The 24,861-nt window shown below is 39.1% G+C and overlaps 1 protein-coding gene across 1 annotated transcript; it reads left to right on the forward strand.

Annotated features, from left to right (window-relative positions):
• The first annotated feature begins 2,590 nt into the window (after positions 1–2,590).
• Positions 2,591–24,612, forward strand: LOC128373370 (phosphatidylcholine:ceramide cholinephosphotransferase 1-like). Its single transcript, XM_053333672.1, has 6 exons — positions 2,591–2,691; positions 18,291–19,191; positions 19,293–19,410; positions 20,832–20,985; positions 21,898–22,064; positions 22,263–24,612. The coding sequence occupies exons 2-6, from the start codon at positions 18,581–18,583 to the stop codon at positions 22,437–22,439; spliced, it is 1,227 nt and encodes a 408-aa protein (XP_053189647.1). The 5' UTR covers positions 2,591–2,691; positions 18,291–18,580; the 3' UTR covers positions 22,440–24,612.
• Positions 24,613–24,861: the final 249 nt, after the last annotated feature.

The raw sequence follows: 24,861 nt of genomic DNA on the forward strand, positions 1-24,861 counted from the left end.
TTAAAAACAAAAAGTAAGTTCTACAAGGACTGACTGGAGGACTGATTGTGTTATGAACTGCCGTAGTAATTCCTCCTGTATTTGACCTTATTGCCATCAATGATGTTTTAATATCTTACAGTGTTTCTGTGGTGTTGTTTTATATGTGGACAGTTTTGCTGAGAAACCTTTTTTGTAATCTACACAATCACTCTGACTACAACGTTCTGGTTAAACAGCAATCTTGTAGGTACAAAAACTGATTATCACAGCCGCAGTAGTTACTCTTTAACAGCTTTCAGATGCAGTGATGTGATAAAACATTAACCCAGAGCTGAAAGTTCCAATTTAAAAAAAGAGGTGCATTACCATGCACAGTCTGACCTGTAGTGTTTTCTCCATTATTTCCCCATCCACTTGATATTATGTTACTAGCCTGGCAGCTAAATTTGAATTTACTAGATGCTCTTTGGTAGAAATTAAATGTTGTAGGTGAACATGAATTTGAGTTCACAAGCAAGTCAGTTATCTTTTTTTAATAGTTGTTTTTCTGGCCTTATACTTTATATTCAACTAATAGTGAATTTGTATACGCACTGGTAAAAAAACAACATTTTGATATCTAAACCTTATTAAAGAAAACATTTAAATCAACATGCAATTAGATATCTAAATAGATTACTAAATGTCAAGATGCAATTTAGAAATGTATATGAGAGCTCCACAAGTGCAATATCCTCTAACGCAGATTTGGGCCAAATTCTAATATCACAGTTATTATAATAAAACCATTAACTCAAAAAACTGCTAATTTTTTTTTCTTCATTACTATTGACTTTTTGCAATAATCACAGACTGTTTGACTTGTATCTCATTCAATTCTACATGTAATTATGATTTGTGAATTAGTAGTAAGTATAGTAGCAGTGTCCTACACACTGGTCACTATACAGAGAACTGAACTCAAGAAGATTCAGAAGTAAACTGGAAGCCAGGGGCAAGAACTGGCACGATATGGTCTGTTTTCCACAAGCCAATCAAAAACCTTCTGTGTCCGCTGTTGATGATTTGAAGACAAGGGACAATGAAATTATAGTGTGAAGACAGTTGCAGTAGTCTGAGACAGAGAAGATGTAGGTGTGTTTTTTATCGTGAAACTAAGTGTTTTATCAATCTTGTGTGCTGAATCAAAAGAATATGCTTGTTAATAAAAATGTGATTGACTTGTCAGGGCCTTTAGCAAGATGTCTATTTTATTATATGTTTGTGGGAGAAACATCTGTCCTGTCTTGGTAGAATTTAGGTAATCATGCTTTACAAAGCAAATAGACTTTTTCAAGCTTAACAGATTATACCCAAAGAGATGAATAAAACTGATCCATTGTTGATCCATGAATGAATCACATATTAGTTAAGATTGATAAGGACTTACATTTGCATATAGTGACAGTGAATGCTCTGCCACATTAAACAGAAGTGGTATCACTCAGGTATTCAAGATAACCCAGTCATCTTGCCTCATCAAATATTAGAAACTCATCATTGGTCTCAAATGCAGCATGAATGAGAAGCAGAACTAGTCCATTATCATTATGCATTAACGTTTCATGTGCTGTTTTGGTGGAGTGATGCTTATACAAGCCTCACTAAAACGTCAATTTAGAATTGTTTTGTATTGCTGCATCCAAAGAGATATTTTGAGAAAACGGTTGGACTTTGGGAATGAATAGGCCTATTGTCTCTCATCAGTTATGCTACTCATTTCAAAATTATTGTTTATCGACAGTGGAATTTTATCATGATGATTTGATCGTGTGTGTGTCCACATTTGTGACATGTTTGATATGATGTATGAAATGATTGAATGCATTGGGCATTCATTTATCTTATCTATCTTGTGTATCAACCATATAACTGCTCTAGCCATATTGTGCCTTATTTCTCCTACTGAGCTTTGAAAAAGGCCTACCACCAAGAATATAGTTAACTTTTAAAAGTCATGGTAGTTTTCTGATCAATTATATTAGATATATTAGAATATGCAGGCTATATTGTGACTTTCTGACTTTGTTTATTGTATTGTGATTAATCTATTGTATTGCGATTTATGCGATTTATGTTTTTTTATATTACCTACATTGCTATACTGACAGCATAGTTTACTTTCAAAAATGGAGTGAGTCACTTTTAAAGTATGTGGCGGCATGCTCAGACCCTCACCAATAGATGGCTTCAGACTGAGTGAGTATGGTCAGCGTCTACTGCTCCAACGCTACATTTTCTGCGTGGTTGTCACTACTGCTGCATTCAGTTACTCCTTCTAAGCTCAGAGTTCACAAATCCTATGTATGAATATATCTTGTCGCTCATTCTTTCGCCAAAAAACCCAAACAACAACAAATAGATAAGCTGTAAGAAAAATGATTACTCGTGGTGTTATTTCTTTTAGAAATCAAGTGTGTGTGTATGTGACCCATCTCATTATATTCCAACTTTTCTAACGAGAGCGCTGAAGTTCTTAATAATTTCCCTACTTTTTTAATGCCCCCTGAAGGCACCAGCGGGTGACGGTATGAAGGGAACTCCCCACGTCTCCAGTCAAACCGCCTACTCCATGAAAACACCGGACGGACCCACGGAGGGCTTCGTTGCACATTGCCCGTCATAACCACTACACTTTCAACAGGAATCCATCAACATTTCGACGGCAAGGTAAATTCACATCACACACATCTTTGTCACTGTTTTGTCGTGAGCGGCCCCGGTTTATCTCAGGGTCCTCTTCATCCACCGTCAGAGGCTGCTCAGTGAACACTGTGGCTTCAAGGTAACTGTTAGTTAATGTGTTATGCTGTTTGGTGAACAGAAACTCTGAGAAATTCACACATGTCACGATGCTTAAAAGGTTAACATAGCGGACATACCTTTTTTACTTACCGCTACGTTTATATTAACACATGCGGCTAACTCATAGTACTGCTCACTGGCCTTGTGTTGAAACATTTTATCACACACGTCTCCCGTCACCGTTAATCCTGACAAAACGTGATTGGTAAAGAAGCTACACTCAGTTCGCGATGTGTCCATTATATCACAACCAAAAATATTGAGGTTGATAGTTTTTTTCTATATATATGTGTGTGTATGTATATATACACATATAACAAAGACAAATACATATTTTAACACACGTATAGCTAACGGTTGCCCCAAACCGCGCTACAAGACACAGCTCAGTGTAGCTAACCAGCTAGCTAGCTAAAATACTGAAGACGCCAGCTTGCTCATCTATTTTTAGGTGGCCCAGGGTATAAGCTCTTAAGCCACACCATACAGCGGCGGACGAGGCCTTAATGTTAATTAAAAGATGTGTTTATAAGCACGTTAACCACCTGTGACAGCCATGATTTTTTGACGTAACGGTATCTCACAGGTGTGCCGACTATGATTGAGCTGCTCCGACATCATCTCTGCTGCCCCTCCCCTCCCCTCCTTCCCTGTGTGTAAATATTAACCTAGTGTATTCATAGAAGTCAAACATTTGTCTCTGCTCTGCGCCTCGTCGCTGGTTCACTTTTGAGGTCTGATTTGCTTCGTTTGGTCACCTAAAAACGAGGAGGAACGGGTGACCCAATTTGACGCTACATAAGTTTTACAGAAGTGTCCCCTCCCCCCCATTTTCTTTTTTTGGGGGGGCGGGGGTCAAACTTGATCGCAGATGTGTTTTAACAGTTGGGGGGGAAAAAAGACTCCTCTGCCCTGTAGGCACGACATGCTAAGGCCACAAAACACAGCCTTAAAACTTGTCATACATACAGATGAGCAAACAGAGGTAGTGATTGAAATGAACAGGGAGATTTCTGTGCAAAGGGACTGGTGAGAAAGCAACTTTCTTTCACAGACATAAACAGTGTGACTGCAGTCAGTGTCAAGGGGGCAAAATGTTAAAACGTAGTCAATGGGGTTATTGTTTTTATAGCATTCAACCAAGCCAACTGCGAAGCAACTGTCACTGCCAAAGCAAAGCATGTCAGACTATCAACAAGTCAACGGGTACATTTGACAAGGAGGACACAGCAGTTTTTTGTCTTTTAGTGGAAACAATGAGTTGTCTGTTGGCACAACTATGATTCCTCCTTGGAAAACTGATTCAGCTGACTACCAACATATTGACCAACACTAGCTTAGATCATCTACTTCCTCTGGTCTGGAAAAAGGCGTTTCCATGTCACTGTTGTCATTAGGTTCTCTTTTGCCTCTCTGGGTATGCTGTTAATTACTTCCATAGGCTGCTGATTACTTAATGAAATTAAGGGATATTGAGTTGTTGTTTTTCTGAATGAGAACAGCAAAGCTTTACTAGATATAACCGATCAATTAGTCAGAGCTGCAGATATAACTTTCCACAGCTAAACTGGTATTAGTGTCGCTCTGAATGATGTTTTCCTGTATCTGTAACCCATGTTAGTGTTTGCTAAAATGTCTCATCTTGATTCTTGAAGGCTAGAGAGAGAAACGGACAGCACCAGGAAGTCATGAGAAACAGAAAAAAGAGAAAAAAAACCAAACCCATCAGGACCAAAGAGTAAGATAGACAAGACACATGTAGCAGATAGCAGAGAGAGAGACAGATAAGACACAGGGACAGCAGCAGATGAGAGACAACATGGAAGAGGTTAGTACACACTGAGTGATTTTAAGTTTATATAGTCCAGTGTTTCCCACAGAATTTTGAGAGACTGGTGATTGGATGTCAAATAGAACATTTTGTAAATGTTTAAGTTAAATGCATTCTAGTGCACTCTGATTAAGAGGTTATATCTAGAATGTTTTGTTTTTGTGCTTTAATCATTTAATTACTGGTTAAACTACTGGTTGTATAGGTACGAATGGTGATGACACACCCACAAAGCACAAGAACAAAATTTTACCAGTTAATAGGTGTTCCAAACAAAGACTAATGGCCATATTTGAGCTCTGAAACAAAACAAAACAGAAGAGATTATCTAAGTTCAGATATTATCTAGTTAACTACTTATGAATATATAAAATATTGTTTCAGTAAGTATAATTTTCTACATTGTGTTTCTTCAGATAACTAAACTAACTGTCTTTGCTTATCAATAACAGACTCAACTTCCAGATGACTTAGAAGTGGATCAGGATCAGAGTTGATTTATTTTACAGATGGAAATAAAGAAGAACTCTCATTAAGCTTTTGCTTTTTTACACTGAACCAACCCAAACAGCATAAAGCTGCCTGCCACCATGTGTTTTTAAAACAGCACTCCAGCGTTTCAGATTCATTGGTTTGAGGCAGAGCTGCAGGGTTAAGTGGAGGTGTGTGGGGAAGTTTATTTGTGCTGTTGAACGTGTTATTGATTTGATTCACTGCCTTCTTACTTTCACCAATCTCTTTTCATTCACTCTCTACCTCTCTCGACCACAGCTAACACTGACGGAGCAACTCTGTCTGCCTATTCCGTGTCCGGACCTTTTATACAGAGCAGCGAGGCGGGATACAGTAGTAGTAGTCCCGCATTAAACAGGTTCTCTGAGAACAGAGGAGAGCAACGCAATGAGAAGTGACAGCAAACTATAGCAGAGTTTAATGTTAGCTGCTTCTATCCTCTGACTCAACGGGGGCAGAGCTGAGCCTTCCATGTGCAACAGAGACAGTGGAAAGTCGTCACAACAAGAGAATAGCGTCTTGTCCTATATGTTGTTTGAAAATATGTTGATAAATCTTAAAAACTCAATATGCCGCTCAGCCCTAAAACAACATAACGTTTGGGAGAGTGTACAGACATGTTCAGCTCACTATGAAACTGTGGCAGCACAAATTAGACTATATAATTAATAGGAAACACTGTAGTTTGTTTGTCTAAATACATACTGGGAGTTTTAAATGTACATATTTGGGTTTTTTCTAATGGTGAGTAAATGGTAATGCCTATTTACCTCCTTAATACCCAACTTCTCCGCACAACAGATCTGAGGAGACTTAGCGGGAATTCAGACCAGAAAAACAGCCCTGTGCTAAAACAACAAAGGGGGCTGCTGTGGCAGGGGCATACTGTGTAAGGTACTGGTGAGACGACGAAATACGATCCGGGAATTCCAGTTTGAAAAAACAGATTAATGCATTTAACGGATTATCAGGCCAATTATTTATAATAGACTTTATTTTACAACTGTGTAAACTTATTACTAAGACAAGTATTACATTTCATTTTCAAGGCAGACATTAGAAATACAGAGTTTACGTTACAAAGTAATCCATCACAGACCTTTCCTTACATGTATGTGATTAACCAAAGCAACGCCTTGATGGATGTCATCATGTTACACTGCAGCCAAAGTTGAGCAGCCTTACACTCAACACTCAACAATCATTTGCTCACATCTTATATAAAACATCAGCCCGCCAACCCACGTCAACCCACTCAACATTTAAATCAATATTAAGTAACTAACAACCAACAATATATTTTGAAATTATGTTCTCAATTCAAAGCATTACAGTAGATTGGAGAAAATGATCTCCTAAGATTATATTCTCAGCAGTTAAATCTGCATCTTTTTTCCCAACACTAGAGCAATCATCATCATCTAAGCCAGGTATCTCAGTACAAACACTCTATAATGTGCTCAGACTGAACCTTTTTCCAACCAGCTGACACAAAAGCATTAATTCACAGACCTTAAAGGAGGAGGATCATTGAGCCTTTAATCTCCATCACAACCAGAACCAGTCAAAAGTTTGGACACACTTGAATGAGAAATTTGATTTCATTGATATCATGTGTTTTCTCTTGTTTACCGTATTCTTTGAGCGCATCCTTCACTAATCACTGCTGCTCAGTTAAGCTTAAGGGTACATTTAGAGTTTGCGTTTGCATTACCTGCCAGTGTTTGTTCGCTTCACAAGACGAGGATCTTCAGGATCAAGACATTGCTGCATTGAATTTGTTGGTTATAAAACAGTAAGCAGATCCCGGGCGAATAATGGCCTATTTATTTTATTTTATCACCAAACATTTTAAGTCTGTCACAACAGCTTCAGATATTGACCATCAAAATTGATACACATTTGATGTTTGAAATACATGTTGGTCTTTTTTTAAAAACGATTACACGTTTGGAAATGTGCTCTGCTCCTGTGTAACTGAGCCTTGATACACAAACCACAGCCAGGCTATAATGCTATTACCCGATGGCCTTGGCCTGTTTGTTGGTCTTCAGTATGGTAGTACAACATTATGGCCAACCAATAGCGATTGATTGTCTGTTGTCCATCATAGATTTTGCCTCCATAGAAACAATATGTAATGGCTTTAATCTGGTTTCTGCCATAATTAGAAAGACATCAAGTTTTACTGCCACTCACATGATGTCCCAGTTTCTCGTGGCCTACAACTGCTTTTTGGAAATCTAGGCTAGTAGATCTTGGATGTAGCCTACTTTGTGTATTTCAGAAAAAAAAGGCAAAATATGAAAGTTTGAAAGTCCTTGTGGAACATGCCAGCGTTTAAATCTAAGCTAATATCATCTTACTTGGCATGTCATTGTTTGAATGAATAAAGGAGCCACACAGATTTTTTTTTAAAATGAATTTGGCACAATTCAAGCTTGTATATTAGAGTAAATGATGCAGATACTTGACAAATGTAGTAACAAATGCATGTGGTCAGGGGTGGGGAACTGGGAGTGTTGGTGAGGAATTTTAAGTAGTACAAGCTGCTCTCGTGAAGGCCAACTTCTTTTCTGTTGTGTAGTATTGTGTTTCCTGCTTAAACTTGAGCCGGGTGTCTCCCTGTCCTGACTTGTTTAGACTGGTTTCCGTCTGCATTTCTGATATTTTAAGTATCTTACGGTGTGTAAAAATATTAGTACTTTCAGTTTAGGGTACAACAGTGTGATGATATTAAAACACTGGTAGCCTAATTGCTGCACACTTGCTCCTGCCCTATTTTTTTGCATATTTTGGCCTATTTTAGATGCAAATGCAACATGATGCTATATTGAGACTAGAAGGTGGTTCGTCTTTGGTCAAGGGCGGGCCACCATGTGTCATTTTGCCACCACAACTTTCATGGAGATAAGTTGTAAGAACAACATGTGGGTACAAAGTGTGAATGTGACAATAACTAAATAAACAGGGCCAAAAAAGTCCTGTGAAAGATGGTTTCTGTATTATTTTCTATTAGCTTGATCTGGAGCAGCTTGAACCTCCGCCCACCTCAGTGTATCTTAATGGTATGACATCGAGAAGCCTAGTGATGCACTGATCTGACTTTCTCAGTCCCAATACAGATAACAGGGCTTTGGGTGTCAGCTGATACTGAGCACTGATCTGATACCAGTGTTTAATTAATAAGCTGTATGTCTCACTGTGTGGGGAAGACTGAGATCATTCTTTTATGTGTAAGCCAAAATCAGGGTTGACTTAAACATCACTTTCCTGCTACAACAGGGACAACGATATCGGTACCAGTATCTTGTGTCTTTGTTTTACTCTTGATTTTAAAAGCGTTGTCATTAGGGAGCTGCTGTTTGATTATGTCTGTAATTCTTTTAAATTGATTTTAAATGACACATTTCCAGGTTCTATGGAAACTTGCTTCTTCTCTATACTTTACTGTACAAGTTAATTTACAGAATAATAACTTCTGCTGCGGTTGTGGGTGTCATCCTGGCTTTACCTGCCTAACCCTTTCTTAAGCCTTGTTTACACTTCATGATTTAAGAATGCATCTATGTACACACAGCTTAAATAAGATGACTGAAACAACAACAAAAACAATTGTAGAGACATTGACTTCACCTGTAAAAACAACAAAATGAGGATATTGCAGTTACGTGTCTTCATCTAGGAGATCTGGTGGCTGCTGGGAAGTTTTTCTTTCACTAATAGTTTTGAGGTGATTTTAAATGTGGTCATCAAAAGGGGACGATGGACGGCGTCTTCATATGCAGGTCTAACAAAACGAAACTGAAACGAAGGGCCAGACCCCATTGCTCCTAGAAGACATAATTCATATCTCCCTTCAAAATCTCAACAGGGCTTCAAACAGGTTAGTAGAGAGACGTTTGGTTATGTTAAGGTGTTTTTAATAGTTGATGGTCTACATTCACTTTGTTTATGTACATATGTGAAAGAAGGTAAGGTAATTTTTGACATTCAGCTCTTTAGCATAGCTGTTGTTACTTTGAGTGTTAACAGTGTTGAAAGAGCAGAGTTTTCTGGTTGTACTGACACTGTTAGCTTCTGCTTCTGCAAAGTCATCGCAGGTGTTTTAGGCTGTCGTTCTTGTTGACACAGACCATCACAGTGAAGACGTTTATATATAAAGATGGACCGAATGCTGTGCTGCACACTAATTACTCCCTATTGACAACAAGTCCCAGTGTGCCATCCTAGGTATAATTTGTGAAGTGTCTGCCCCACTTGCAATTGAACCAGAGAGACTTGGCATGTTGTGTGTGTGGGTCCTCGGGGGCTGTGTGGGCCTGACATCCTAATCAGTGACTTATAAAGCCACAGGTGGTTTTCTCATTAGGAGATAGCACCTACTGGTACAGTAGTTGTTGTGCCATTGAGCTCAGCTCCTCAGAGACTTGCATAAGAGTCATCTATGTTTATGGTCTGTCTCATCTTTACCCTCAGCCAGACACCTTGCTCCGTTAATTAACAGACTGATTGGACATGAAGTTGTTGTTTGATAGCAGGGTTGCTGTTCTCTCTGTGATGAAATACATTTTACACTAGGTTTATTTTGTATTGTTGGATAGTTTCCAATGGGTGGTTATATTTTGGATATGGTTCCTGATGGCAAAATAGCTGGACTTAAGCTTGAACCCTTTTTTTATTGACAAAGAAGAGTGGAAAACATGGGTAGTGGTCTTCTTAGTTTTAGTCGAGGGCCACTGTTAAAATGGCAGATTAGATCAGCCGTAGCAAATTATCAGCACAAAAAGTTTGTCTGTTCTGTTAATTCACTCTGTCTGTATTCAGCCAAAGCCGTGAGTCACTCTGTAGCCACGCTGCATGTCAGTGAGCGGACTGTGTTTTTGTATTTCAACGGGGACTGACAGATTGGTGACTCCTCTCACTGATCACCTCACATCAGCTGATGACTGTAGTGTTTCTGCCTCGTTATCTACCAAAACCTGATCAGACATCTTTGAGTTTGACTTATCGTAGCCGTTAGTTAGTTGCAAATGTTGAATTATAAAACTAATTTGATTTTATGAGTGGAATCAATACTGGATTTGAATTTGATAAAATACTATGGAGCTCCATCCCAAGTTATTGTTGACTTTGTGGCATCTTTCCTCATCCTAATAATAATAATAATGATGATAATAATAATAATAATAATAATAATAATAATAATAATATTTAATGGCAGATCAGATTGGTGGATTTGTGGTTTTTGTAATACAGACCTAGAGAGACATGTTGCATCAGCCGTAGCAACATTTAATCAACTCTAGGTTAACTGATTTGGGGATCCACATGTTTGTTCACTTGTTGGAAGTTACAAAACTGACATGCAAAAGGATTAGAAATAGCAAATGTTTGTGAAATTTAAATGACTACTGAGATTATGCCCTTTTGATCTCGTTTACTTTGTCTACTAATCATGATGGAGCTCTGTTCAGACACACTTTGACACACTAGAAATAACTAAATGCCATTGGCTCATTCTCCCTTTTTAAAACTGTTGTGTAGTTTTCAGGCAAAATTATAGGTGCAGTATTCCCCGGCAGTAGTAGGAGGATGATGTGTAATGCATGCTTTTGCACTGTTGTGTTTTCAGCGGTTATGAGCAGCAATTAACTGCACTCATTCATAACACCTCAGCATTACATTTCTCAGCTTCATACATCTTGTGTGGTAGCATTCATACTGTTTTGACAAGTCTGCGATTTTTATCTATTGCAGATTTCCACATAAAGCCATCACTTTGTTCTCCAGGAAATGTTTGAGTGTATCGACATACTAGATATATCGAAAAACTGGTCATTGTTACCTGCAATGAGGAAAACCTGTTGCTCAAGGAAGAAGTAAAGGACGCACTCTTTAAGTAGTCCAAGTTTGTCAAGTTTGTCTGTGTTCATTTTAATTTACTTCTCATCTCATCCTATTACATACCCATACCCATAGTATTAGGTTTTTATATTGATTTTGATTGAAAGGAGTCAGCTGAGGTGGTCCGGGCATCTGGTTAGGATGCTGTTCCTGCACGCCTCCCTTTGGAGGTGTTTCAGGCACGTTCAACTGGGAGGAGACCCTGGGGTAGACCCAGAATGCGCTGAGGGGATTATATATCTCTTCTGGCCTGGGAACGCCTCAGGATCCCCCAGGAGGAGCTGACATGGCTTGCTGGGGATTGCTTAGCCGTATACCACCTCGACCCTGACCCGGATAAACAAAATTTAAAATTTTAAGAAATACAATTTCTAACATAAAATCCAAAATAAAACAATACAAAATTGTCAACTCAACAGTTTAAAGTTGATGCAAGACACCTGTCCCATTAACAAGTAGTAAAATAAATATAGATAGATACTTTACCATAAATAGTTTTCATTGAGATTATTTAGTAACCGGCATGTTGTTCTTGCATAGACATGTTAAAGATTGAACTGTTTTAAAGTTTTCATTGCTCGAGCAGTGCAGATAGAAGTATATATTTTTTGTGTGATTTGTTTTGTTGTTGTTTTTGGACCCTTTTAATCAAAAAAAAAAAAGCTGCACATAACAGGCATGTTAGTCATCCTTCATGTGTCTCTTGAAGCTTAACACAGTTTACTCTTTAAGCCCGTCCCTCCCAAACACTATTAGCGTTGGTGCCTTGTGTGTTGCCTGTTGCTAAGCATTGTATTAGTTTGTATTGCGACTATTCCTATTTCCTGATTGTGACTATGTGCTGGTGAATGATTTAAGGTTTCTGGGAAATGTGCAGGATGTGTCACAGCACTGTGTTTCATAAAAACCTGTTGCAAGTTTATCAACTCATTTCAAAAATGAGACGGAGCAGCCGTTGTAATCTACAGCAGGTACATACACAGTTAATTTTTAACCCCTGTATCTTTTCATTTAAACATTCCCAGTTGTGTAAACATTAGCCATGCATTGTTAATCCTCGGGACGTGTCTGTGTGTGCTACATGTAAAGGGATACAAGTGAGAACGTGTTGTTCACTAATTGCTGGTTTGTCTCAAAATAAATATTCTGTAAAAGGATACGGCTCTTTCAAAAACCTGTGAACAAAGGATTTGGATTTGAACTTGAACAATACCTTCAGGCCAGGGAGAATATAAACAGTTTTTAAAGGGGGTGCGGTGTTGGTGGTGGTGGTGGTCATCTTTGTTTGTTTGATGTGATGGACATTGTTTAATGGTTATGTAATATGGCATCTGCTCCGACCGTTCAAAGATTTCCCGTACACATGAGAACAAACTGTTTTTGTTGAAGTGTGCCACATTCAGATGTCCAGTTAAGCTGTAACCTGAGCCGTCAAATCTGACACCTATCACTGAAGCTAAGAACTAGTCCGACAACCCTGGTGAATGATGCAGTTTTCTTCCTGGTTTTCTCTTTTTTTTTTTTTTTTTTTTCTTCAGTCAGTTCAGCGTCAGGAGTTGGACACCAGCAAAACGTTTTAAGAGTTGGCCTACGTTTGAAAGTTGCCCATTCACTTCACAGCAGCAAGAAAATTAGCTTAATTTGTCTACAAGGTGTTGTAGCTTAGGAGGGAAGCTCATGATCTACTGCAACTGTTGATGGCAACTTGTCAAGCATGGTTGCTAAAAGCAAACGACCTGGCTGATTTGTTTCCAGGACAACAAAACAAAACAGAAAACATTCACTACTGTTCCGTTTTTATTTCAGTTTTATTTTGATGTGATGTTTCCTGTCTGGTTAACTAGATTTCCACGCATTTTTTTGCAACTTTTAACTCAATTATTTTTGAGTTTCTCTTGGGGATCATCTGTTCAGTAAAGCAAAGGTTTGTTAATAAATCTCTGAATTACATTTTTCATTGTCTCATTCCTCTTCTTGCTTTACCCCACACTGAAAATCCCTCATTATACTTCTGTTTAGTGATTTCAAAGACTAAGACGCAAATTAGCCACATGCTCCTGTTTACATAGTAAGACCGGTAAGGGTAACTGTAATATGCCTTGTGTGTGTGTGTGTGTGTGTGTGTTTGTGTGTGTGTGTGTTTCCTTCCTGAGTTTTGAGCTATGGCATTGCATCTGTATTCACGGATCTGTATCATGTATCACAAAGGCCTTTCTTCTCACCAGATTTCAATTCTTAAAACTTGTAACAGTTTATTGTTTTTTGTTTTACCGCCTCAAAACAAAAGAGAGTGAAAGGAACATGAGGAAACAAATGTCCAGCAGTAGAGATAGTAGAAAGTGGTGGGATGATTGGTGAAGCTGTTATACCCGATCTGAGCCGACTCTCCTCATCTCATAAAAGGCTTTTCAGAGCCGTTGAGAATGAGTCAGTTGGCTTCCTAAAGATGGGTGGTGTGTTTATGTTTGTGTCTGCTTGACATATTGTCCCCCAGCTGTGTTGGATCTTTTTCTGTTGGAGTCATATGTGCCCCCCCCCCCCCCCCCACACACACACACACACCCGGCTTGGCCCCACCAAACTTTCAGAAGGGAAAGTTTTACCACATGAGGCAGAAGTGCAGTTGTGGTAATGTTTTATTACAATATTCCACTTACAGCTTCAAAAATATCACTTTTTCCAGACACAGCAGCTAATTTCGCTGTTCTACTTTGTGTTGTCACTTTTTTACTTCGCTAGAAAAATACTATTTTATATTAGTTTCTCAGTGTTTGACGGCATTTCAGCTTATTATTAGCTAATTATTTATTGTCTTTTGGTAAATCATGACAGACTAAGATTGGTTCAGTTGTCTCCAGGTCATGCTGTTTTATTTATTTATAGCTGTTAAATATCAATTGTTAAATTGATTATTTACCTCAAAATAGAAGCAAGCATTAGTTGATTTGAGATGAGAACTCCAGTTGTCAGCATGGAGAAGAATCACTTTATCCATCATGCTGCTCTCTAAGGGCTCTTTGAGTCTTTTTGAGCTGTGTCTCACATTGGCAAAGGGCAGGTATTTTTTTTTTTTTTATAAGTTCCTGGAACGGTGCACACAACCTGCTGGCCACACGCATATTAAAAATACAAAACGAAACACTGAGTCACCTGAAGCTCCTCCCAAAACCTTCATGCTACCCACTTCCTCTAAACCGAACAAAGCATTGTGAAGTTTTATTTTACATGTTCACTTTAAAGGTTCAGTGAAGATTAGAGATCATTTTATCTTGTGGTCATACTTCACTGTTTTGGGTCTATAAAATCTATGAACGCAAGTGGACCACAGCCTCTTGTTTTCTTTGAGAAAGACAATGACAAACTTCCTCTTGCAGCCACATTTCAAGCCTTCAGAGGGAGGTGTGTATTATCAGTTTATCAGTTGGGCCACTCCACTGTGATGAATATTGAGCAGGTCTTATTGGTGGAAGAGTGCACACATGCTCCTTGGTTAAATAAGACCTTAAAAAGTGGGTGATATTAAAATAATATTTGTCTTTCAGCAGATGTTTTTTTTTTTTGGGGGGGGAGGGGTAGATTTAACTATTAATCGGAATTGATGATCTTTGACAGGCTGTTGATGCTTACGTAACAAACAAGCTTTTCCACATTGTCAACAAAGTTTGCCACGATACCATCATGTGACACTATCAGGGACTGTCCTCAAGTAAATTTAACACTACAGCATGACAACGATGAAAGTGCAGAGTGCATGAAGGAAAATAAATGAATCCGCAAGAGATCCTGGTCGGTTTTACAGTGTGAGCTCAAAGGCAGACAAATACACACAGAGGCGGGGCTTGTTGTAAACTATGGCATACATCTGTAGTGTGCTGAAAATCATTCTAGCTGTCAAATTAGTATGAACAAAGCATGAAAGAAATGCTTTGCATCCCACATAAAATCAGCAATAAAAATAAAACCGACCTTGTGTCAAGGCTGTAGCATTATTCTTTTTGCATTAATTCTGTTTGCTCCTGTGTATTGATCTGTGGAGTCACCTGCTCGTCTGATTTATTGCTTCACTAGGTGTGATCTGTCTTTATGATCAGTCAAAGTTCACCTTTGATAAGCATGTGTAACCCTAAACACGCATCTTCCCTATGTATGTGTACGTGTAGCCATGAACATGTGCCATGTCTGTCTTTGTGGTCAAGTTAAAAAACACTTTCAACACTTTAAACATGGACTAAATGAATGATCTCAGTGCTTTGAGTAGGAGCTTCCTGACTTTCAATAAGTAAACATGTGACAATAGATTTCCCTGCTCAGTAAACACACCTCAGCTCTAAAAAAAACCCTCCAAAAAATAAAAACTCTGTGCTTCAAGATCGCTGCATGCAACATTCCTATCCTCTGCTGTTGTCATATTTACTGAAGCTGAAGGGGAAATGAAAGGCTTTCAAGGCCACAATCTTTTGTTTAAGGGAGGAAGATTAAATATTTTTTTTAAATCTTTATCTCATATCAAAATTCACAACGACATAAAGCTGAAGCATTTTCAAACTAAGCCATATTGTCTTGAGGTCATATCCGTCTGTTTGTTCCTGCAGAAACTTTTTATCAAAGACTGCTATTTGATCATCAGGGACTTTAGTCACGAGGTGTCTGCATGCTTAGTCTGGCTGTCTTTAGGTTACCTGGCTGCACTGGGTCAAACACTGGTGAATATTGGATAACTGGTTTTAAAAAAGCTGGTTATAAACAGGCTCAGTTAACTCTGAGTTTTAGTATCCTGCCAGAATGTATTTGTGTGTCTTTCTCTGCACATGTTAAAAATAATGTCGGACTGTTTGTGCTGTGATAAAGAAGTTATGGCCAGTTGAAGACTATCTGACTGAAAAGCTGCATTTATAATCATTATGCAGTTAACACGCAGCAGTAATCATCATTAAGTATTTAATAATATGTGTTTGTACTACATCATGTTCTGGGTTTAAAGCTCAGAGTGGACACATGAAAACCTGAAACCGCAAAATGATGCTACTGACCTATAAAAATACATGCTGCTCTTTATTACGTGTCCCTTTTTTTTTAAAACTCAGGACTTTTGTCGGGTTCCTGTAGGGTCGCTGACTCAGTTTTTCCAGTGAGGCGACTGGTCAGTTGGGGTGTTGGCAGATTTTGACGTGATCCTCTGTGGTTAAAGTGCTGTGGAGCAGTTTAGCCTAAAGGTAGCTTTTCTCATATTGTCATACAAGCATCAAAAGACTTGTGACTCTCTGTGAATGTGTTCTCCAAAACCTGATGTTATTGTGCGACCCAGAACGAGGTTACTGCCAAAAGTCACATAATTCATACATATGTACTCCTTGTATTTTCTAGCACAGCAGCATCATACTGCTTTCCATTATGCCACTTAAAAATGTATAAGCCTATTTTCATCCAGTTTCAGCAAACACAGTAAAATTTTGAAATGGATAATTCCTTCAAATCCAGGATTTCCGAGGAGACCCCTCTACTGAGAAACCACCAGTGTTAAAGTAGGTTTATTAGTGTAAGGATTAAGTTGTTTTTTTTCCTTTTGCAGTTCAGTTGAATGAGATTATTTCCTCACTGAGCGCGCTGTAAGCTGATTCATAGACCAAAGGTCCCTCGGCACACAGCTGACTCAGTAACAGCTAATCTCTGATCTGTCTCACTTGTACACTGCTGACAGATGACTGTCGCTCCGTTTCCCTTTATCTCCATTTAAAAAGTGTTGCACTCCTCACACTAAGTTAAAGGTACACAGCTGGGTCGTCTTCTAGATGGTCTGCTGTGAGGAGGACTCTCATGCTGAGCGCCTTGCATGCTATCTATATGTTTATTTTCACACTTGCTCTTTAATGTTAGTATCTTACATTAGAAACCACGCAGTTATTAGGTCAAATTGTTCTCAAGACCTCAGCAGGAACTAATCTGTTGCTAGTTGCTCTCAGGCTTGTAGATGGTTCAGGTTATAGCCCTTTAACTCGGCCCTGTTTTGCTGGCCTACATGAACAGGGCTCGGTCGAGGTGAGATGAAGTACTGATGTGCAGTTTGTTGTCCTGCCAACCAGTCAGCCTGCCAGCGTATTTAGCTGCTATTGGCCTGAGCTAAGCTGGCTGTGTCGGGGCCTGACGGCTGGCTGAATGCCCTCTGCACTGGGGTGGGGCTGTCTCACTGCTCACTGCTGACTATCCCTCTGATTTATTAGTTCCTACTTGCAATCTGTTTCCTTTCCCATCCTCCCATCCTCCCACTTTCCTCCTATGCATGCTGTAGATCAGAATGTGCCTCCAGCTGTACCTCATACTCCCCCCAAACGTAAGCAGGGCCACCCTGTGTCCACCACAGACATCACCGGCTATAAACAAATACATGATGTGCAGCAGATGTGTGAGTTCCTTCCCTTGTTGATGCTGAGCTTTGGCTGTTGCCTGAAGCCTCAGTGAGAAATAAACACTATGGAAAGACTAGATTGTGGTTGGAAAAACTAATGCACCAGGGCTGTGAAAGTACTGAACCAGGAGGGATAGTTTTTGTACAGTGTAGGAATTACTTTCATTAATTATTTTTCTTTTTAGTAACCTGAATTATTTGGTAGTTTATGCTGGATATCTGTAGATGTTAAGATGTGTCTTTGTTTGCTCATCACATGAATGATTAATCACTGGCTGTGTCCATGTTTTTCTTCTTCTCTTTTCCGTCACTTTCTCTCACCTTCAGTTCACCTCGGATCTGCTTACATACTGTTGTGTAATAATAGTGGTTTAGTGCCATTCATGTGGGTAATTCAAAATCACTGCACGCAGTACTTGTGTATGTTGACACTTTCTCAGTGGAGAAGAGGGTTATGTTTTAAAAGAGCTAATTCACTCAGATTTGTGCCTCTGATGCATGAAGGGTTTCACTGCGCTGATGATCAAACTGGAGAAACCTGCTGATTGAATCCTTGTACATTTAATGTTATTACTGTAAAAGCTTCAGAATTATGTGAATAATTCATTTAATGTTTCATGTTGGAGAAATGGAGCTTAAGTGGTTTCATCAGTGATTTTCCATTGTTATCCATGCTGCTCTATTACTCAGTCACATGTAGCTTCCATGGCCACACATCCGGTCCAGGACTACACCCAGTAGGACTGTGAAAGTGTACTTGGTAGTCATCGTTAGCATAATGAATAAAGCATTTTGTTTTTCCTTCAACAGGGGTGCAGCGTCTGTGGAAAAGACTGATGAGGTGAAAAAAAATCCCAAAGGAAGCCGCTGTGGTTCGTCTGTTGGGCCTAACTCTGAGTGACCCTACTGCCTGCCTGCCTGCCCCCCCCCTGTCATTTCAAGAGGAGGCAGGGGTCCCTCTGGGTGCCCCCCTTTCACGAAACACCATGTGCCAAAGCTGGAGCGGACTAACTTTGACCCCATAGACTGCCAAACCTCTTGTGTACCTTCCCCTCTAGTCTGAGGACCCTCCTGATCCTCCACACTGCCCCCCGGTCAACATGAAGAGGGTAGTGGCATGGACAGCCGAGGATGTCTCTGACTGGTTAAGCAAAGAGGGGATGCCAGAGTACATCGATACCCTCCATCAAACAAACGGCTCTGCCCTGCTCAGGCTCACAGAGGCAGATTTCCAGACGGTGCCCCTCTCGCTGGTTTCGTCTGATGGCGGTCAGCAACTGTTGGAGAAAGTGGAGACGCTGCGGATAGAGACTCATATTGAGGCTCATAAAAATGGGCATGCAAATGGGCACGCTGGTGGACTGCCCAACGGGACTAGTAAACCCTTAAGGAATGGTACATTGGGCATGAAGAACTTGCCAGAAATGGTCCACATCCGCATCCCTATGACGGAAGCGACACGCCCCTCCTTCCCTGCTGAGTGGGGCAAGACTGGCATAGCATTCATCTACGCAGTGGTGTGCTTTGTCACCACCACTGTCGTCATCTCGGTGGTCCACGAGAGAGTACCGCCAAAGGAGCACACCCCACCACTGCCCGATAAGTTCTTTGACATGTTTGACAGGATATCGTGGGCCTTCTCCATCTGTGAGATCAATGGCATGCTGCTGGTGGGACTCTGGCTGATCCAGTGGCTTCTACTCAAGCACAGGTACGCTTAATTATCTCACAGTTAGTTGTGGAGTTTGGTCATTTTTTCGAACCTGAATTTAAATGAAAGTGTCACGTAATTCATTTATTCTTTCTCTCCAGGTCAATTATAGGCAGGCGGTTTTTCTTCATTGTGGGCACACTCTATATGTACCGGTGTATTACAATGTACATCACCACTCTGCCTGTTCCCGGGATGCACTTCAAATGCTCTCCAAAGGTATAACACACACACTTTTTATTTCTCTCACCGTTGTAGGTTGGTTGAACATAAAAGCTTTCTTACTCAACTTCTTTTGGTTTAAATGTGCTGAATGTACAAATCCATCAAACAAAAGCCTCTGAGTGCACTCCAATGACCATCAATTTTAAGATATGTGCATATATATGTTTTTCGCCTGAAATGGTTGCTTCCTCTATATAAAGTTCCTATTGCGTAATATTTATCTAGGAAAGCAGTTTCAGATCATTGTACACAGTGTGCATACATTTTTTGAATATTCTAATAAAACATTTTATTTGTAGAAAAATTCAGACAGTCCAGGTGAGAACTGATGCATTTTCTACCTGTAAAATATTTGCATAAGATTGAATGACGCATGCGCTGCTAGAACACAAAAGAACTGAGTACACACCCCTCAAAACACAAAACACTTTGCTGCACTAGTGGTCAGAAACTCTGCAGTGTAAGTGGACATTTAGGGAAAAGTTGTGGTCATTGGGAAAGCTATCATTAAAATTGGGTTCAGGAAATTAAAAGTACTTGGTTCAGGTTAGGTAAATGTTACGGTTAAGGTAATGGAAAATCGGCGTCAAGGCTGAAACTGATGCCTCAGTGTTTGAGTCAAATATACCTAATCCTCCACGCCCTTTCTGCTTTCTCACTAATAAAGTTGCACAACTTCCCTTTATGCAAATTAAACAATATTTGTTTAAACTAATGGCTAATGTGGTTATTTTGCAGAGGAAGTCAAACTCAAAGTTAATAAAACTAGGTCAAAATGTGTGAATGATGTTAATTAATATTTGTTGGTAAGGTGTAACACATAGTTAAACAATGATTTAGTCAAAAAAAAAAGATTGAAAGAAAACTATTTATCTAAATTCTAATTATAACTATTTTAATTACCTATCCTTTAACACCCCGTTCTTTCATCTGTTTCACTCTCTGGATGTCTCTTTTTTCTCTCTGTGTTGAGTGTTTTGTCAGTGACTGTTATTTGGGTTGCTGTAACTGTGCGCTGTCTGATCTGACATGCCTCTACACGCCTTTTTTCTGCCTTTATTTCGGGTCAATGATAATGGAGGCTGCAGTGGAAATTGTAAATGACAGTTTCAACAACATTTCAGGAGGGGTAATCTCCGTCTGGTTACTGTAGTTACGGTCAAAACAACAGCTGCACAAGGTGCATGTTTTTACCTGCAAGACTCTGTTATTCATTGTTTGTGATGTGGAAATGTCAAAAAGCTTACATCCTGGTATTAGTTTGGTTATAAAATCCAAAAGTACATGATAGAGACATTCATTTTTTTTCTGCCATATTGTCTTTCTTAACATTACACAACATTTCTTTAGCAATCACTGGTAATATTTTCAGTTATCTCATTGGTAATAATGTTGTATGGCTATGTTTCTTTCAGCTTCTTGGGAACTGGGAAGCACAGATGAGGAGAGTAATGAAGATGATTGCTGGTGGGGGCCTTTCCATCACAGGTTCCCACACCATGTGTGGAGATTATCTGTACAGTGGCCACACAGTAATGTTAACACTAACATACCTCTTCATCAAGGAGTGTAAGTTCCTCAATTTTTATACCGTAGTTTTCAAAGAAATCATGAACATGCAGAGTTTATCTCAAAGTCACACACACCTCGCAGTCTAGTGTCATGTTGTGTAACAAGCAACAGTTGTTACAACAGCCCCTCCTATCATGATTTAGCAGTGCACACTTCCTCTTGAGGGTCTGTTCAGAGGTCAAATGAAAGATGGGTGATAGAAACATTGCTCTGTTGGATGTCAAGAATGTGCAGGTTGTCAGTCACAGCTAAATATAAATGTGAAGCATTTTATTAATTTTGATTATTAAAGATGACCTATTCAAACAGATGTTAAACTTCATAACAAATGTTTCAGGTTGACACACTGCTGTTCTTATTATTGCTTGGCTTCAGCAACATTTCCCTAAACTGTATCAGGAAATGTAGACACAAAGGAAATGGAGGTGAAATACTGCAGTATCAAATTTCACATCTGCTAAGTTAGTTTAAAGGTGTGAAGACTTTGTTTACGTAACCATATTTTCTGTTCCTCAGCACACTTTTCCTTAGCAGGTGATTCAGAGTTCAACTGCTTGGTCATGTTGTAGAGATGAAGTTTCTCATGCAAGTCTTTGTAAGAACAAGTCTTTCCTCTGCTACATAATGCAGAGTTGTAGTGCTGTTATAGGGTTATGCTGATGGACCTGACTGATACAGCAGTGACATCTAGTGGTAAAAAAGGAGAGGGTTAAATTAACACCAGCACTTAATGGACTGCTTAAGAGTGGAGTGATTGCATCATTGCAACATTACAAAGCACACATTTATCAATACTATGAATGATATTCACTTCTGAACCTTAAAACATTTAATACAAATAATAATAAATTAAGAAGTTGTGAGGAAATCTTGTATGATTTTGTGGTTTGTTTGTTGTTTTTTTGGCAGATTCCCCCAAACGCTTCTGGTGGTACCACTGGTTTTGCTGGACATTGAGCGCTGTGGGAATTTTCTGCATTCTCCTGGCTCATGACCACTACACTGTGGATGTGGTGGTGGCATATTTTATCACTACACGCCTCTTCTGGTGGTACCACACTATGGCCAACCAGCAGGTGAGTGCAACACGCTGCGCAAGTTAGTTTCTTCTGCTCGACTTTGAATCACAGTACATATGTTAAGTGAAGCACTGTGAAATGACGCTTGTCTCAGAATCATTTTAAAGAGATTGTTTCCCCCAAAACAAAAATTAACAGGTGGGAAAACTTTAAATGTCATAAAATATTAATTTTCTGTTTGTCATTTTGTTTCAGTCGCTGAAAGAGACTTCACAGAGTAACCCGTTCTCACGGGTGTGGTGGTACAGACTGTTCCAATACTTTGAAGAAAACGTCAACGGCACGGTCCCTCGGAACTATCAGCTGCCGCCATCATGGCGAGTGTTGCAGTGGAGCCGCAGTGTTAAGTACAGCAAACTGGACACCCAGTGACCCTTACGTCAAAGCAGGCGAGGACTGTGACTTCCTGAAGTGCTGTCTTTACCTGTGAAGACGGCAGAGTTTAATGTAGCGCTGTCCTCCCCCCCTCTAGTAACAGACACAACCTCTCCAAATGGGTAACACTGTGACCCACCTAGTATTTTTTTTTTCTCCAGGTGTATATGTACTATATATATATTATTTCTGTTATCTTGTCCTCTTTCTCTTCTGGTAGTATTTGTCAACTCAGAGCACTAATTTATATTTGTTTTGTGTCTTTTCCTCTCTGTGGGCCACATAACAGTTTCTGCTTTTGTAGCGGATCAATGAAGCATTTCAAAAAACTTGTCAATACTCAAAGTTTTTGGCCATAAAGACTCAACAAACTTTTTTTTTTCACTCAGCACAAAAACTTAATGTTAATGTCTTTATGTTTGTACAAATTTTTTAGTGCAAATAGTGTCAATCAAATCCATATTTGATAACCAAAATGCCATAAGCATTTTTCTTTTCTTTTTTTTATTATAGCAAATTACGTTTTGTAAACTGTCCTTGCTAAAATGAGTCAAAGGTGCAAAAAAACTTTTTTCTAAGTATGTCAAACCTTATTTTTTCAGAAACAAATGATGTCCAACACAAGATTTTTAGATTTTTACCTTTTTCAAGATGGATAACTGAGAGCATAAGAATCTAATGTGGTATAACATTATTCCAGTGCCTTTCTTAGCTTGATTGTAAAACAGTTCAAGTACTATGTGTCTTGTTTCCCTCTGCTGTGGGTGTGAACACTCCGCAGTACGAGGTGGTACTTAGTTAACAGTCTTGTTCAATTGAATGTAAAAACGACTACGCCAGCCTTACCAGAAGATTGGTCTTCCCAAATTTAAATGCAGTGAGTGAAATGTCCCATTTATTTATTGATGCTTTATGATGTCAGTTTGTGCTTGGTTAGTTAATACTGTTCTAACAGAAAAATGACTGTTAATTGTATTTTTTTTCTCATGTCTGTACCATTTCATTTTACCAATCAATCTTTAACCAACACCAGCCATGTTTAAAACCTGACCTTTGATGCTCAGTCTGCAGGCTTTACTGTATCTGCCAAACATCACTGCCTGATCGGAAATTTGATCAGAAATATCTCTGAGGTGCGAAATTTTGTTTTTCTGCATGTGGCATCATTGCTGCATCTCCTCAGAGATGATAATGAGCCTCGATCTTGTTCCCCACATTGAGTCCCACTTCAGAATTGGAAATATTCTCATTAACATCTTGTCTTGTACCCTTTTATTGATGAGATGTTGAGGAAAATGTACAATATGACAGTTGTACTGAGTTTAGGGAATGTTAATGGCGTGAAAACTGAAACTTTAGGCAAAGTTTCTGAGCATGTCTGTAATGGTTCTGTATTTGTATGGTTTATCAAATCAAGCTGCTACCACACACTCTGAAGAAACTGTATCCTCTACATTGTGTCCCAGGTGCAATGCCCAAACAAACACTCAATATGGGACTTGTGTAAGGGGAACAAGTTGAAGCATGATACACAGAGCGGGTGATAGATTTGGCCATACGAGTGCACATACGATAACACTGATTTCCATGAATGTGAAAATGCATCCTTGTTGATGATCCTAATTATGTACACGTTGACTGAACTTTAATGAAGTATTACACAAGTTCATCTGTAGCTTTGAAGCTTTTGAAACTGCACTAAGCTCAGTACAAATTCCAGGTAAATAATGACAATAAAGGATTAATTTCATTAAACATTGTCAAAAGAAGGAGGTGACCAAATAGCATTTTCAACATGAAGAAGTCTACAGATAATATAGACTTCCCCTCCTTCCTGTAGCATTGTCCAATCATTTCACTTTCACAGATGAAGGTTTTTCAGCTTTGAAGAGCACAAAAGGTTCCTCATATATGGCCATATTTTGATTATAGTCCAAACTCAGCTCTAATAACGTTTGAGGGCCTTGATATGGATGAAGGGTGGAGTTTAAGTTTGCTAATCAAGCTGTCTTTTTTTTTTTTGTCTTAAAGAAATCAAATTCGGTTATCCTGTATGTCTCTAAACTTCTCACCCAGTTTGTCCCTTTTTGTGTGTATACCAGATGTTTGTAAGATACGATAAAGGAATCTACTTGGGGCGCTTTTGAATAAAAGATTTTACTATAACGTATTTTTATTGATGGTCAGTTTGTTTTTCTTGCAGCAGATTACATTCTCATTGTGTCAGTTTATTGTTCTAAAAAATGACGTCATGGCAGACCCGCCAACAACCAGCAGATGGACACATTGAGTTGCATAAATATGAGGTACACTGAAGCGTGGCCTCTCCTCTCAAAATGTGTTTTGCTTTCCAGAATTTATTTGTGCACTCCACCTACTGCAAGTATGTCTGTCACAGTTTTTTCCTCCATTTATTTTG

Source organism: Scomber japonicus, chromosome 14 (genome assembly GCF_027409825.1).
Source record: "Scomber japonicus isolate fScoJap1 chromosome 14, fScoJap1.pri, whole genome shotgun sequence".
Taxonomy (NCBI): Eukaryota; Metazoa; Chordata; class Actinopteri; order Scombriformes; family Scombridae; genus Scomber; species Scomber japonicus.

Coding starts and splice junctions, on each gene's coding strand:
- LOC128373370 (XM_053333672.1), top strand. CDS start 18,581: ATGAAGAGGGTAGTGGCATGGACAGCCGAGGATGTCTCTGACTGGTTA. Junction 20,986..21,897: donor ATACCTCTTCATCAAGGAGT/GTAAGTTCCTCA, acceptor TTTTTTTGGCAG/ATTCCCCCAAACGCTTCTGG. Junction 22,065..22,262: donor ACACTATGGCCAACCAGCAG/GTGAGTGCAACA, acceptor ATTTTGTTTCAG/TCGCTGAAAGAGACTTCACA.